Source organism: Anomaloglossus baeobatrachus, chromosome 4, assembly GCF_048569485.1.
Source record: "Anomaloglossus baeobatrachus isolate aAnoBae1 chromosome 4, aAnoBae1.hap1, whole genome shotgun sequence".
NCBI classification, from domain to species: domain Eukaryota; kingdom Metazoa; phylum Chordata; class Amphibia; order Anura; family Aromobatidae; genus Anomaloglossus; species Anomaloglossus baeobatrachus.
Window position 1 is genome coordinate 212012628 of NC_134356.1, and position 15925 is coordinate 212028552.

General features: G+C 47.8%; 1 protein-coding gene across 1 annotated transcript in view; it reads left to right on the forward strand.

The window, feature by feature from the left end:
- The window catches only part of UIMC1 (ubiquitin interaction motif containing 1), a 165907-nt gene that overhangs the window by 36660 nt on the left and 113322 nt on the right, over positions 1 to 15925 (forward strand). Inside the window, 2 exon segments of the mRNA XM_075344648.1 lie at positions 2652 to 2779; positions 15087 to 15924. Coding sequence (XP_075200763.1) covers positions 2652 to 2779; positions 15087 to 15924 — 966 coding nt within the window.

Here is a 15925-nt window from a genome sequence, read left to right on the forward strand (position 1 = left end):
TATTTTTTTGTAAGGGGGGGTCTAGTTTCTAACATGGGGTCACATGTGGGGGAGCTCCACTGTTTGGGCACATCAGGGGGATCTCCAAACGCAACATGGTGCGGCTAACGATTCCAGCTAATTTTCCATTTAAAAAGTCAAATGACGCTCCTTCCCTCTGGAGCTCTGCCGTGTGCCCAAACAGTGGTTTTCTGCCACATATGAGGTATCAGGGTACTCACAATAAATTGCCCAACAAATTTTGCAGTCCATTTTATCCTGTTACCCCTGTAAAAATAAAAAAATTGAGCCTAAAATAACATTTTTGTGGTAAAAAAGTACTTTTTTGTTTTTATGCCTCAATGTATGAAGCACGTGAGGGTTCAAAATGCTCATTACCCATCTAGATTTATGCCATGGGGGTCTAGTTTCCAAAATGAGGTCACTTGTGGGGGAGCTCCATTGTTTAGGCACCTCAGGGGGTCTCCAAACGCAACATGGCGTACGCTAATAATTCCAACCAATTTTGCTGTGAAATGGCGCTCCTTCTCTTCTGAGCCCTGCCGTGTGCCCAAACAATTACTTTCCTCCACATATGAGGTATCTGTGTACTCAGGAGAAATTGCACAATACATTTTATGGTGCATTTTTTCCTGATACCCTTGTGGAAAAAAAAGCTACTTGTTTGAAATAACAATTTCACGGTAAAAAAAATATATATATATTTTCACGGCTGAACATTCTAAACTTTTGTGAAGCCTCCAGGGGTTCAAAGTGTTCAGTAAACATCTAGATAAATTCTATGAGGGGTCTAGTTTCCAAAATAGGGTCACTTGTGGGGGAGCTCTATTATTTAGGCACCTCAGGGGGTCTCCAAACACAACATGGCATCCGCTAACGATTCCAGACAATTTTGCGTTTGAAAAGTCAAATGATGCTCCTTGCGTTTCGAGCCCTGCTGTGCGCCCAAACATTTGATTTCCACCACATATGAGGTATCTGTGTACTCAGGAGAAAATGCACAATGCATTTTATGTTGCAATTTTTCCTGATACCCTTGTGAAAAAAAAAAGCTACCTGGTTGAAGTAACAATTTTGTGGTAATTTTTTATTTTTTTTTATTTTCACGGCTCAAAGTTATTAACTTTTGTAAAGCCCCCAGAGGTTAAAAGTGCTCAATAAACATCTAGATAAATTCCATGAGGGGTCTAGTTTCCAAAATGGGGTCACTTGTGGGGGAGCTCCATTGTTTAGGCACCTCAGGGGGTCTCCAAACGCAACATCGCATGCGCTAATTATTCCAGACAATTTTGCTTTCAAAAATTCAAATGATGCACCTTCTCTTCCGAGCCTTGCAGTGCGCCCAAACAATTGATTTCCCCCACATATGAGATATCGGTGTACTCAGGAGAAACTGCACAATTAATTTTATGGTGCATTTTTCCTGATACCCTTGTAAAAATGCTAAATTTTATGGCTAAAGTAACATTTTTGTGTAAAAAAGTAAAATTTTCATTTTTTCCTTCTACATTGCTTTGGTTGCTGTAAGGCTCCTAAAGGGTTAATAAACTTCTTGGATGTGGTTTTGAGCAGAGTGAGGGGTGCAGATTTTAGAATGGGGTCACTTTTGGGTATTTTCTGTCACCTCGGCCTCTCAAAGTCACTCCAAATGTGATGTGGTACCTAAAAAATTTTTTTTTGTAAATTTTGTTGGAAAAATGAAAAATTGCTGATGAACTTTGAACCCTTCTAACTTCCTAACGGAAAAAAAATTTGTTTAGAAAATTGCGCTGGTGTAAAGCAGACGTGGTAAATGCTATTTAGTAACTATTTTGTGTGACATATCTCTCAGCTTTATGGGCATAAAATTTCAAATTTTCAAAATTGCGAAATTTTCAAAATTTTCGCCAAATTTCCAAAATTTTCACAAATAAACGCAAATCATATTGTCCTAAATTTATCACTGACATGAAGTACAATATGTCACGAAAAAACAATGTTGGAATCGCCAGGATCCGTTAAAGCGTTCCAGAGTTATAACCTGTGACACTGGTCCGAATTGCAAAAAATGGCCGGGTCTTTAAGGTGAAAACAGGCTGGGGGCTGAAGGGGTTAAAGGGGATGTCCACTACTTGGAACAACTCTTTCTCAATCACTATGTTTGCCTCCCTATTAAAATATCAACACTTATACTACTCACCTTCGTTGCCGGCACCACTCCAGCGGTGTTGACACTTGCTCTCCCAGGGCTCACGTAACATTATTACTTCACACGCTCCTTTCTCCCAGTCAGCGCCTGCTTCACTTTTTGGATAAATCGAATAACAAGTCAAGTCTGCGGCTGGCCACTCCTTTTCTATTGATGTTTGAAAACAGGAAGAGTGAAGCCAGCTCTGACTGGGGTGCAGTGTGTGTGTGTGTGTGTGATGTAACAATGTCATGTGAGCCCAGAGAGACCGAGTGCCAACACCACTAGATTGCCGCCAGCAGTGGAGGTGAGTATAAGTGTTGTTATTGTAAGTTGATTGAGAAAAAATACTTAAAAAGGGTTGTCCACCACTTGGAGAACCCCTTCTAAGTTTATTCTTTTTCTCTTTGAAGGTCTATTTAATAAATTATCTACACTGGCTTTACATTTGATTTCATATTAAGATATATTTCTTACATTTTAGAAATGACTGAGGAGGAACAGCTGGCTCTGGCAGTAGAGATGAGTCAGCAGGAGCAAACAAAGCAAGAAAAGTACACCGAGGAAGAAGAGGATGAACTGATAAAAAAAGCAATTCGAGAGAGTCTTCATGTAAGTATACTATACATAAGTTAAAGGGAACATGTCACCAGATTTTGGCCTTCTAAACTAAAACTAACACCTTAAGCAGAGCCTTTGCTGCATTCTATAAAGGTGCACATTACCCCCTGACCCCCCCACACCCCTATAGACCCCTATATAAATTATCCCACCATGTATGTAAATTGTCCGATCTGATTAGCGTCCTAATCTGTGCCTCCTGTCCCTCCTTTCGCCCTCCTCTCGCCCTCCTCCTGTGCTCATTGACGTGCATGACGCCTTTGACGCCATCCACTTAGGCAGGCAAAATCTCCATATTCTCAGCTTGCGCATGCGCACTTCGCTTTGCACTGTTGCGGGCAGAGCTGAAAACATAGGTGCGAACCGGTAAATTCTTTACGCAGGTGTGAGATTTTGCCCAGCTATGTGGATGATGTCACTCGCTTCATCTACATCGCTGGGCAAAATCTCGCGCCTGTGCAGAGAGTTTGTAGGCTTGCGCAGGCACACCTATGTTTTCGTCTCTGCTCGCAACAGGGCAGACCGAAGTGCGCATGTGCAAGCTGAGAATATTGAGATTTCTTTGTCGCTCCATTGGGAGACCCAGACAATTGGGTGTATAGGCTATGCCTCCGGAGGCCGCACAAAGTATTACACTAAAAGTGTAAAGCCCCTCCCCTTCTGACTATACACACCCCATGCTCCCACGGGCTCCTCAGTTTTTTGCTTTGTGCGAAGGAGGCAGACATGCACGCAAGCTCCACAGCTTAGTCAGCAGCAGCTGCTGACTATGTCGGATGGAAGAAAAGAGGGCCCTTAACAGGGCCCCCAGCATGCTCCCTTCTCACCCCACTCTTGTCGGCGGTGTTGTTAAGGTTGAGGTATCCATTGCGGGTACGGAGGCTGGAGCCCACATGCTGTTTTCCTTCCCCATCCCCCTTAGGGCTCTGGGTGAAGTGGGATCCTAATCGGTCTCCAGGCACTGAGACCGTGCTCCATCCACAGCTCCTGAGGACTCTGCTGGATAGGAGCCGAGTATCGTTCAGGGACATGGCCCTGCTACTTTGAGGTACTCTGCGGACCACGCACAGCAACACTCCAGCATTGCTGGGTGTGCTAGTGCACCGGGGACCGCGGCGCTGACTGCGTTTGTGCCATTACACACTGCAGCGTCGCTGAGTGTGTTAGTGTATGGGGACTGCCGCGCTGACCGCCGCTGCCATTGTTATCACTGCGGCGCGGCTGGGACTGTTAGTGCGCCGGGGACTTCCGCGCCGACCGCGCTTATACGGCGGCCGCGCTTATAACTCGAGTCCCCGGCTTTTGCGGCCTAGTCTCTTTTTATTCCCGCCCCCAGCCCTGCCAGTCAGGGGAAGGGCGGGACGCTGTACAGGACGGCAGCACTGAGGGCTGGAGCATGCTTTGCATACTCCACCCCCCTCATTGTGCACAGTGGGGCACCAGTTCCCGCACTTTCTGGGTCACGCCCACGGCTCCCTCCTCTCCTCAGGACGCCGGCAGCCATTCCTGTCAGCTCCTCTGACGGTGCAGAGGGGAGACAAGCTCTGGGGGACCCAGGCAGGGATTCTGGTTGGCCACACAACCGCTTTAAGCGGGCGGTAAGCAGCATTTGAGGTGCTGGCCCCACTTGTGCAGAAGTGTAATTATAGATTATATGTTTATAGGCTATACTTTACACTGTATGGTGCACGGTTGATTTCTGGCTATATACCCTATTGTGTTGCTCAGGGGACACAACAGCATGGCGCCCACAAGAGGCAGGGGTGCCAAAACACAGGCTTACTATGCTGCCTGCGCCGCATGTACGACCTCGCTACCGGCAGGTTCCACTGACCCTCATTGTGTGCACTGCTCGGCCCCTGTGGCACTTGCTCAGCCGGAGCCTCTGCTAAGGGGGGCCCAGGGGGAACCACCAGCTAACACTGTCCAGGTGACATGGACGGAGTTTGCAGTTTTTACTGACAGACTTTCTGAGACTATGGCTAAGATTCTAGAAGCTTTGCAGTCCAGACCGGTATCTCAGACCATGGGCACTGTGGAATCATTGCCCCCTGGTTCCCCTCAGTTGGAACAACAATGTTCCCCCGGGGTGTCTCATAGATCCCAGGGTGAGGTCTCTGACACGGACCGCAGCCCCAGACCGCCTAAGCGAGCTCGCTGGGAAATCCCCTCGACCTCATCACATTGTTCAGGGTCTCAGAGGGAGGACTCTCTGTATGATGAAGCAGAGGTAGCTGATCAGGATTCTGATCCTGAGGCCGCTCTCAACCTTGATACTCCTGATGGTGACGCCATAGTGAATGATCTTATCGCGTCCATACATCAAATGTTGGATATTTCTCCCTCGGCTCCTCCAGTGGAGGAGTCAGCCTCTCAGCAGGAGAAATTCCGTTTCAGGTTCCCCAAGCGTACAACGAGTATGTTTCTGGATCACTCCGACTTCAGAGAGGCAGTCCAGAAACACCGAGTTTGTCCAGATAAGCGTTTTTCCAAGCGCCTTAAGGATACACGTTATCCCTTCCCCCCTGACGTGGTCAAGGGCTGGACTCAGTGTCCCAAGGTGGATCCTCCAATCTCCAGACTGGCGGCTAGATCCATAGTTGCAGTTGAAGATGGGGCTTCGCTCAAGGATGCCACTGACAGACAGATGGAGCTCTGGTTGAAATCCATCTATGAAGCTATCGGCGCGTCTTTTGCTCCAGCATTCGCAGCCGTATGGGCACTCCAAGCTATTGCAGCGGGTCAAGCGCAAATTGACGCACTCACACGTACGTCTGCGCCGCAAGTGGCGTCCATAACTTCTCAAACGTCGGCATTTGCGTCCTACGCTATTAATGCTGTCCTGGACTCTGCAAGCCGTACGGCGGTTGCAGCCGACAATTCGGTGGCAATACGCAGGGCCTTGTGGCTACGGGAATGGAAGGCAGATTCGGCTTCCAAAAAGTGCTTAACCGGTTTGCCATTTTCTGGCGACCGTTTGTTTGGTGAGAGGCTGGATGAAATCATCAAACAATCCAAGGGAAAGGAAACATCCTTACCCCAGGCCAAACCAAAATTACCCCAACAGAGGAGGGGACAGTCGAGGTTTCGGTCCTTTCGGGGTGCGGGCAGGTCCCAATTCTCCTCGTACAAAAGGCCTCAGAAGGATCAGAGGAACTCCGATCCATGGCGGTCTAAGTCACGCCCTAAAAAGACCGCCGGAGGTGCCGCTACCAAGGCGGCTTCCTCATGACTTACGGCCTCCTCACACCGCATCCTCGGTCGGTGGCAGGCTCTCCCGCTTTTCCGACATTTGGCTGCCACAGGTAAAAGACCGTTGGGTGAGAGACATTTTGTCTCACGGTTACAGGATAGAGTTCAGCTCTCGTCCTCCGACTCGATTTTTCAGAACACCTCCGCCTCCCGAGCGAGCCGATGCTCTTCTGCAGGCGCTGGGCACTCTGAAGACAGAAGGAGTGGTGGTCCCTGTTCCTCTTCAGCAACAGGGTCATGGTTTTTACTCCAACCTGTTTGTGGTTCCAAAGAAGGACGGGTCTTTCCGTCCTGTCCTGGACCTAAAACTGCTCAACAAACACGTAAAGGCCAGGCGGTTCCGGATGGAATCCCTCCGCTCCGTCATCGCCTCAATGTCCCAAGGAGATTTCCTTGCATCGATCGATATCAAAGATGCTTATCTCCACGTACCAATTGCTCCAGAGCATCAGCGCTTCCTGCGCTTCGCCATAGGAGACGAACACCTTCAGTTCGTGGCACTGCCGTTCGGCCTGGCGACAGCCCCACGGGTTTTCACCAAGGTCATGGCTGCAGTAGTTGCGGTCCTCCACTCTCAGGGTCACTCGTTGATCCCTTACTTAGACGATCTGCTGGTCCAGGCTCCCTCTCAAGAGGCATGCCAGCACAGCCTCACCGCTACTCTGGAGACTCTCCAGAGTTTCGGGTGGATCATCAATTTTCCAAAGTAAAATCTGACACCGGCCCAATCGCTGACATATCTTGGCATGGAGTTTCATACCCTCTCAGCGATAGTGAAGCTTCCGCTGAACAAGCAGCGTTCACTACAGACGGGGGTGCAATCTCTCCTTCAAGGTCAGTCACACCCCTTGAGGCGCCTCATGCACTTCCTGGGGAAGATGGTGGCAGCAATGGAGGCAGTCCCTTTCGCGCAGTTTCACCTGCGTCCTCTTCAATGGGACATCCTACGCAAATGGGACAGGAAGCCGACGTCCCTCGACAGGAACGTCTCCCTCTCTCAGGCAACCAAAGCTTCCCTTCGGTGGTGGCTTCATCCCACTTCATTATCGAAGGGGAAATCCTTCCTACCCCCATCCTGGGCGGTGGTCACGACGGACGCGAGTCTGTCAGGGTGGGGAGCAGTTTTTCTCCACCACAGGGCTCAGGGTACGTGGACTCGGCAAGAGTCCTCACTTCAGATCAATGTTCTGGAGATCAGGGCAGTGTATCTAGCCCTAAAAGCGTTCCAGCAGTGGCTGGAAGGCAAGCAGATCCGAATTCAGTCGGACAACTCCACAGCGGTGGCTTACATCAACCACCAAGGAGGAACACGCAGTCGGCAAGCCTTCCAGGAAGTCCGGCGGATTTTGATGTGGGTGGAAGCCACGGCCTCCACCATCTCCGCAGTTCACATCCCGGGCGTGGAAAACTGGGAAGCAGATTTTCTCAGTCGCCAGGGCATGGACGCAGGGGAATGGTCCCTTCACCCGGACGTGTTTCAGGAGATCTGTTGCCGCTGGGGGATGCCGGACGTCGACCTAATGGCGTCCCGGCACAACAACAAGGTCACGGCATTCATGGCACATTCTCACGATCACAGAGCTCTGGCGGCAGACGCCTTAGTTCAGGATTGGTCGCAGTTTCAACTCCCTTATGTGTTTCCTCCGCTGGCACTGTTGCCCAGAGTGTTACGCAAGATCAGGGCCGACTGCCGCCGCGCCATCCTCGTCGCTCCAGACTGGCCGAGGAGGTCGTGGTACCCGGATCTGTGGCATCTCACGGTCGGCCAACCGTGGGCACTACCAGACCGACCAGACTTGCTGTCTCAAGGGCCGTTTTTCCATCTGAATCCTGCGGCCCTCAACCTGACTGTGTGGCCATTGAGTCCTGGATCTTAGCGTCTTCAGGATTATCTCAAGAGGTCATTGCCACTATGAGACAGGCTAGGAAACCAACGTCCGCCAAGATCTACCACAGGACGTGGAAAATATTCCTGTCATGGTGCTCTGATCAGGGTTTTTCTCCCTGGCCATTTGCCTTGCCCACTTTTCTGTCCTTTCTTCAGTCCGGATTGGAAAAGGGTTTGTCGCTTGGCTCCCTTAAGGGACAAGTCTCTGCGCTCTCTGTGTTTTTTCAGAAGCGCTTGGCCAGACTTCCACAGGTACGCACGTTCCTGCAGGGGGTTTGTCACATCGTCCCTCCTTACAAACGTCCGTTGGAACCCTTCTGAACAGGGTGCTGATGGTTCTTCAGAAACCACCGTTCGAGCCAATGAGGATTATTTCTCTCGCACGCCTTTCGCAGAAAGTGGTTTTCCTAGTAGAGGTCACTTCACTTCGGAGAGTGTCTGAGCTAGCAGCATTGTCATGCAAAGCCCCTTTCCTGGTGTTTCACCAGGACAAGGTGGTTCTGCGTCCGGTTCCGGAATTTCTACCTAAGGTGGTATCCCCTTTTCATCTCAATCAGGATATCTCCTTACCCTCTTTTTGCCCTCATCCAATTCACCAATGTGAAAAGGATTTGCACTTGTTAGATCTGGTGAGAGCACTCAGACTCTACATTTCTCGTACGGCACCTCTGCGCCGCTCGGATGCACTCTTTGTCCTTGTCGCTGGCCAGCGTAAAGGGTCACAGGCTTCCAAATCAACCCTGGCTCGGTGGTTCAAGGAACCAATTCTCGAAGCTTACCGTTCTGCTGGGCTTCCGGTTCCCTCAGGGCTGAAGGCCCATTCTACCAGAGCCGTGGGTGCGTCCTGGGCTTTGAGGCACCAGGCTACGGCTCAGCAGGTGTGTCAGGCGGCTACCTGGTCGAGCCTGCACACTTTCACGAAACACTATCAGGTGCATACCTATGCTTCGGCGGATGCCAGCCTAGGTAGGCGAGTCCTTCAGGCGGCGGTTGCCCACCTGTAGGACGGAGCCGTTACGGCTCTATTATGAGGTATTATTTACCCACCCAGGGACTGCTTTTGGACGTCCCAATTGTCTGGGTCTCCCAATGGAGCGACAAAGAAGAAGGGAATTTTGTTTACTTACCGTAAATTCCTTTTCTTCTAGCTCCAATTGGGAGACCCAGCACCCGCCCCTGTTTTTTTGTGTACACATGTTGTTCATGTTGAATGGTTTCAGTTCTCCGATATTCCTTCGGATTGAATTTACTTTAAACCAGTTTATAATTTTTTTCCTCCTTCTTGCTTTTGCACCAAAACTGAGGAGCCCGTGGGAGCACGGGGGGTGTATAGGCAGAAGGGGAGGGGCTTTACACTTTTAGTGTAATACTTTGTGCGGCCTCCGGAGGCATAGCCTATACACCCAATTGTCTGGGTCTCCCAATTGGAGCTAGAAGAAAAGGAATTTACGGTAAGTAAACAAAATTCCCTTCTTTGCCTGTCTATATGGTTGGCGTCCGAGGCATCAGCCACGTCAGTTAGCACTGGAGGAGGACGAAAGGAGGGACAGGAGGCGCAGATTAGGACGCCCATAAGACCGGATAATTTACATACAGGACCTAGAGGTTTTATAAAGGTATTTTTGGGGTCTACATGGGGGGTCAGGGGGTAACATGCACCCTCATGGAATGCAGCAGAGGTGCTGTTAAGGTGCTAGTTTTAGTTTAGAAGGCCAAAATCTGGGGACAGGTTCCCTTTAAACGTGCTGTTTACTATTTTGGAAACGCTTACTTTTTTGTTAGTTTACTTTTTAGTATAGAATGATGAAATTGAAATACACTTGTTTAAAGCAGTCTTCTCACAAACAAACCACATTTTAATTAATAGATCTTGACATAAAAATGATTTCCATAATTGGATGTGCTAATAAAAAAAATGTTCCTGTGCTGAGTTAATATTATACATGTGTCCCTGCTATGTACTGTGTAATGGCCGTGTCTGACCATACAGGAACATGGTCTGATCATACCACATCTCCTGGCAGGCGAGGAGGCAAAAGAGAGTATACAGCTATTACAGCAGGGGATCACAACTAATTCTTTCTGTGAGGTAAAACATGTTTTTAAACAGGCGAGGAAATGTTTTATTTCACAGGATGTAGCAGCTGTGAGCTCCTGCTTTAATGTCTTTCTTTATTTATTTTTTTTTACTTCCTCTCTGGCCCAGGAGATGTGATATGATCCGCAGGTACGTCCGCAGGTTTCCCGCAGCTGATTCCCGGAATCTGCAGCTATCCATTGCTGCGGGATTCCAGCGAAATATCTGCGGACATTCACGCGACTCACCTGCAGAAGTCCTGGCCTTTTTCTCCATAGTGAAAAGGTGGGATATCCGCAGGTATTTCCGCAGGAATAATGGACATGCAGTTACATGCGGCTGCGGGACATCTGCAGCATATTCTGCAGCCGTACATACCGCAGTATAGGATAACATGGGAAGTGTCTGTACTTCCTAAAACCTGCGGATTTATCTAGAAAATGCAAATAAATCCGCAGGTTTTCCGCGGTACATAGTCCCGTGGGCGCACAGCCTTACCCTCTCAATAACTGGAAGCGTGCAGCAACAGGAAAGATAGATCTTCTCTCTATAGTCATGTTCAGTAAGGCAGACAGTCATGATTTTACTGCCATTTACACCTACTGTAGGTAAATAGGTTTATTTTAATAACTCAACACTTATATTTGTTTTTGTGGTTTTCCTATGTGCCAACACTGAAAAATCAAGCTCTGAAGCCACATGAAAATTAGCCGGGAAGAGCATTGGGACGTGCTGATGTACTCCCGAGTGTATACACTGCATACACATGAGCAGTGTACAGGCGCATAGATTTCCTGCTGAGCCTGTACAAAACTGTGTGCGCTTGCTTAGATGAAGCTCTACAATTCTGTCTGATGTGCAGCTCATTTCACGGCAGGTTTTTTTTTTACTCTCAATTGAGTCTGATGACCCCGACTTCTGCTCATCTGCAGTAGCTGTACTCCTTTTGGTGACTCATCACACCAAGGCTGACAAGAATGTCACTGCGAGAAAGCAAAGTAGTCTATTGTCTTGGTTCTGAAATTTAGTCCCAGTCCAGCCCTAGTTGACCCTTTCCTCTTCAAATACATTTCCACATTTGGTGCACTTGAGAACTTAAAGAAGTTGTCCAGTTACCAAAACTGATTTTTTTTTCTCATAAATCTAGCTATTATGTGCCTCTCCACACATCTATTATGTTGTTTTAGCAAGATTACCTTTTATTATGCTCTAGCAGCACTTCCTTATTGCTGACTCCAGCTCTGATGGGGTTGATCTCTCTCCTGACTTCCTGGATTCAGTTCCTACAACTTCTATAATCCTTTGCGGTGTCCTGTATGTCACACCCACTCAGATCTCCCCCCAAAGACTCCTCCTTGGCCTCTTCCCTGTCTCTGCACTTTATCGCACTGACAGAAATCACATCAGTGACACAGCAGCAGCTCCAAGCTCTGCACAATACACAAATACACATATATATATATATATATATATATATATATATATATATATATATATATATACAGTTAAATCCAGAAATATTTGGACAGTGACACAATTTTCGCGAGTTGGGCTCTGCATGCCACCACATTGGATTTGAAATGAAACCTCTACAACAGAATTCAAGTGCAGATTGTAACATTTAATTTGAAGGTTTGAACAAAAATATCTGATAGAAATTGTAGGAATTGTACACATTTCTTTACAAACACTCCACATTTTAGGAGGTCAAAAGTAATTGGACAAATAAACCAAACCCGAACAAAATATTTTTATTTTCAATATTTTGTTGCGAATCCTTTGGAGGCAATCACTGCCTTAAGTCTGGAACCCATGGACATCACCAAACGCTGGGTTTCCTCCTTCTTAATGCTTTGCCAGGCCTTTACAGCTGTAGCCTTCAGGTCTTGCTTGTTTGTTTGTGGGTCTTTCCGTCTTAAGTCTGGATTTGAGCAAGTGAAATGCATGCTCAATTGGGTTAAGATCTGGTGATTGACTTGGCCATTGCAGAATGTTCCACTTTTTTGCACTCATGAACTCCTGGGTAGCTTTGGCTGTATGCTTGGGGTCATTGTCCATCTGTACTACGAAGCGCCGTCAGATCCTGGTACCGGCCGCACACAGCTGCAGGATGGGTAAGCCCTCCTCTTGATACTGGGCCGTGACGCGCAATGTTCACTGCCCACAGCCCAGTCAATCACAATCTGAGGCCGCTGGAGCTTCTCATGTCATGTCAACTCTGAGCCCGGACGTTGTCGTTACATCAGCGGATGCCAGAGGCCTCAGCACCCGGGGGTCATTTGACTGGCACTGAGCGAGGGGGATAATGCCGCTCAGTGCCAGAACTGGAAATAGAAGGCAATTAAGAATAGACTTATAATAAGGATTTACATTAATAGTGAAAAATTAAAAAATGGGTGAACCACCCCTTTAACCGCAGCTGCTTTCCTGGACACTTTTGCAAACTGTCTAGTGAGGCATAAATATCATTATACTTAATAGAAACACCAACATCTGCATTTTCCTCCAGTACACGTGCCCAATTCGAGGACAGAAGAAAGTAGGCCTGTCCACTGCTGAGAGGTGGCTTCAGGTGTATCCGGTGGACTTCAGTCTGATATATTTCTCTACTTGATAAATTGCGGAGATCTTGAAAGTGGTGAGGAGATTAAACCTAAAGTAACACGTTAGAAGTCTTGTATCTGTTCTTATACAGTGATTAAACTCTTATCGATAAAGCTAGAAAACCCCTTTAGGCCCTGTGCGCACTTGCCGGTTTTTGCCGCGGATTTCCTGCGGTTTTGCTGCATGTTTCGCTGCAGAAAATGTTCATAACATCTCTGCAGTGAATCACCAGCAAAACCTATGGAAAAAAAAATACTGTGCGCACTATGCGGAATTTGACAGCTGCATGTTTTGCTGCGGGATTCCCGCAGCAAAAACAATTGCATGTCACTTCTTTTCCGCACGTCGCTGCGGGATTTCACTCTATTGACTGCAATGTAATCATGAAATCCGCAGGGAATAACGCAGGCAGCAAATTCTGTGCAGCTCACGGCGTTTTCCTGCGTTATTCCCTGCGGTATTTCGTGATTTACCTGCGGTAATGTACATCGCTGCCTGCGGTTTGCAGGGAAGTGATGTCATTATGACAGGAAGAGGAAGCGGAGCAGAGAGTAAACACGCACATCAGACACAGACATAGAACACACACATATCACACTCGCACACAGACACAGACATATAGAATGCACATAGAAAGCAAACGGAAATATAGAAAAAAAAAACCACGTGTGCTCCGCCGTATATTTACCTTCCAGCCGAGGTAAGCACAAAGCGGCGGCCCGGTATTCTCAGGCTGGGGAGGGCGAGGGGCAAGGTTAATGTCCCCCGCCTCCCTCCTACCTCCCGCAGCCGAGAATATCAGCCACAGCTGCCCCGGGACTGTCGCATCCATTATGCGACAGTACCGGAGTGTCCCCAGCTCTTCCAGATGCCGTGATGCTGTGGCGATCCAGGTAATAAGGAGTTAATGGCGGCGGATCGCCGCCACTAAGTCCAGGCTTGATCATGGCAGCGTCTATGTGACAGCTGACATGATCAACCCGTAAGTAAAGTGAATAAACACACACCGAAAAATCCTTTATTTTAAATAAAACACAAAAAAGCTCCTGGTTCACCCGTTTATTAACCCCCCCCGAAACACACCGCTCCGGCGTAATCCACGTCCTCCGATGCTTGCATCCAGTCGCGACTGACACTGACACAGCGCTGAATGCAGCCTCACAGCGAGACAGCAGAGGCAACCACAGGGCATTTCCCACGGCCGGTAATGTGAACTCACTACCGCTCGGGAGAAATGCAGCGTGTGCTCACAGGGACTCTATCTATCCCTCTATCTAACTATCCAGCTATCTCTCTATCTATTCTTCTATCTATCTATTTATCTGTCTGCTATCTAAGAAGGAAATGACTTTTTTTTTTTCTTCTCAATGTGCTTTATTGCATTGAATGCATTAAAGCACATGTACCAACCCGCACGCGGCAATACCGCGAACAAAACCGCAGCAAACCGCATGCGGTTTTCGGGTGTGGTTTGCCACGGTTTTTTACCGCGGGTGCGGTAATCTTTCAGACCCTGCGGAATTTTCTTAAAGGGAACCTGTCATCAGAAATTTAGCTTTAAACCTAAAAGTTTCCCCCTCTGCAGCTCATGGGCTGCATTCTAGCAAGGTTCCTGTACTTTTTGTGCCCCCTTAATTAAACACTTTATAAAGTTGTACCTTTTTTTTTTTGCAATTCTTGTAAATTATCCATGGGGGCGGACTCTCTTGCGTCCGTTGCTGTCCCTCCTGCAGATTGACGCCGTCCCCCATTGCTCCATTTCATATCTCAGGACGCCGTCCACTGCGCCCGAGGTCCCGTGCACGCGAGGACCGCTGGTGATGTGGTCGCAGGCACGAGATTATGGGCGGCGCTGTGATTGCATCGCAAGTGCCCGCCCATAATCTCGTGACCGCGATCTCCCCTCTGCCTCCAGCATTCTGCGCAAGCGCTGGAAGATGACCCGACGTCACCTCCTTCCCATCCTGCCCTGCAGCAGGAAATAGATGGGAGGAGTGGAGCAGCACAGCACAGGTTAAAAAAAAACAACAAAAAACGTTTAGTGCTTTTCACTTTTCAGAAGACAATGTGTGTCTTTGATTTTACATGTTTTTTTTACTGTGTACGACGCTCAGATCCTCTCCGCGTCTCCTCGTATCCTGTGGTGGCCTGCTCCGCTCCTCCCATCTATTTCCTGCTGCAGGGCAGGACGCAAGAGAGCCCGCCCCCATGGATAATTTACAAAAATTGAAAACAAAAAGGTACAACTTTATAAAGTGTTTAATTTGGTTTCAAAGGGGGCACAAAAAGTACAGGAACCTTGCTAGAGTGCAGCCCACGAGCTGCAGAGGGGGAAACCTTTAGCTTTAAAGTTAAATTTCTGATGACAGGTTCCCTTTAAGAAAATTCCGTTTTCCAGTGCGCACAAGGCCTTAACCTCTTTCAGCTAGTATATTGTTGTAAAAAAATATTTACCCATCCTCATGTTTTTGTTTCAGAGCTGCCAAGTTACCGATAGTCCCATTAGTGCCACACATGAAACTCCTTCTTCAAGTAAAGAAGAACCAAGTTTATCTCAGGTGTCTAGACATTCAGATGAAGGCTTGACGAGAAGTCCAGTTGTGGTTTTACAACGTTTAAGTCAAGATATTGTGGACAGCCCCAGTGTCGTGTTGTCTCCGAACTGCAAGGATCCTGTTTCATGTATAGAATCCCGTCTACAAGCGCCCCTGTCTCCATGTAATACTAGTAACTTTATAAAATTGTCCCCAGGTAGAGACATTGCTTTGAGCCCTGTTTTTCCAAAGAAGTCTCCATCTTCTGGCATACTTTCTCAGGAAAGAGGTCTAAGTGTGCTTTTGCAACGTTTAAGTCAAGATATCGTGGAAAATTCCAGTGTCGTCTTGTCTCCTAATTGCAAGGATCCGGTTTCATGCTTAGAAACAGGTCTACAAAGTCCACTGTCTCCATGTACCAGTAAAGATTTTGGGAAACTGTCCAGTGCAAGAGAAGTTGCTTTAAGCCCTGTTTTTCCAAGAAAGGTCTCACGTTCAGAAAGACGGATTCCCTGTAGACTATTTCAGGAAAGAAGCCAAAGTGAAGACCGGCTGGTGGATGATCTAGATGACCAGTGCACACACTGTTCAGAGAGTTCTCAGATAGACTCATCATCTTTCTTACCTACCTCATGTTCCCAAGGAGAAATTTCGGATCATAATGACTGTCAAGATAAAGATTCTTTGTGCTCTCCCAAAACTAAAGAAACTGCCTGTGAGGACAATGTGTCTATAGGTAGCACTGAAAACTCTGACTGTAGGTCAGACAAATGTAATCAAAG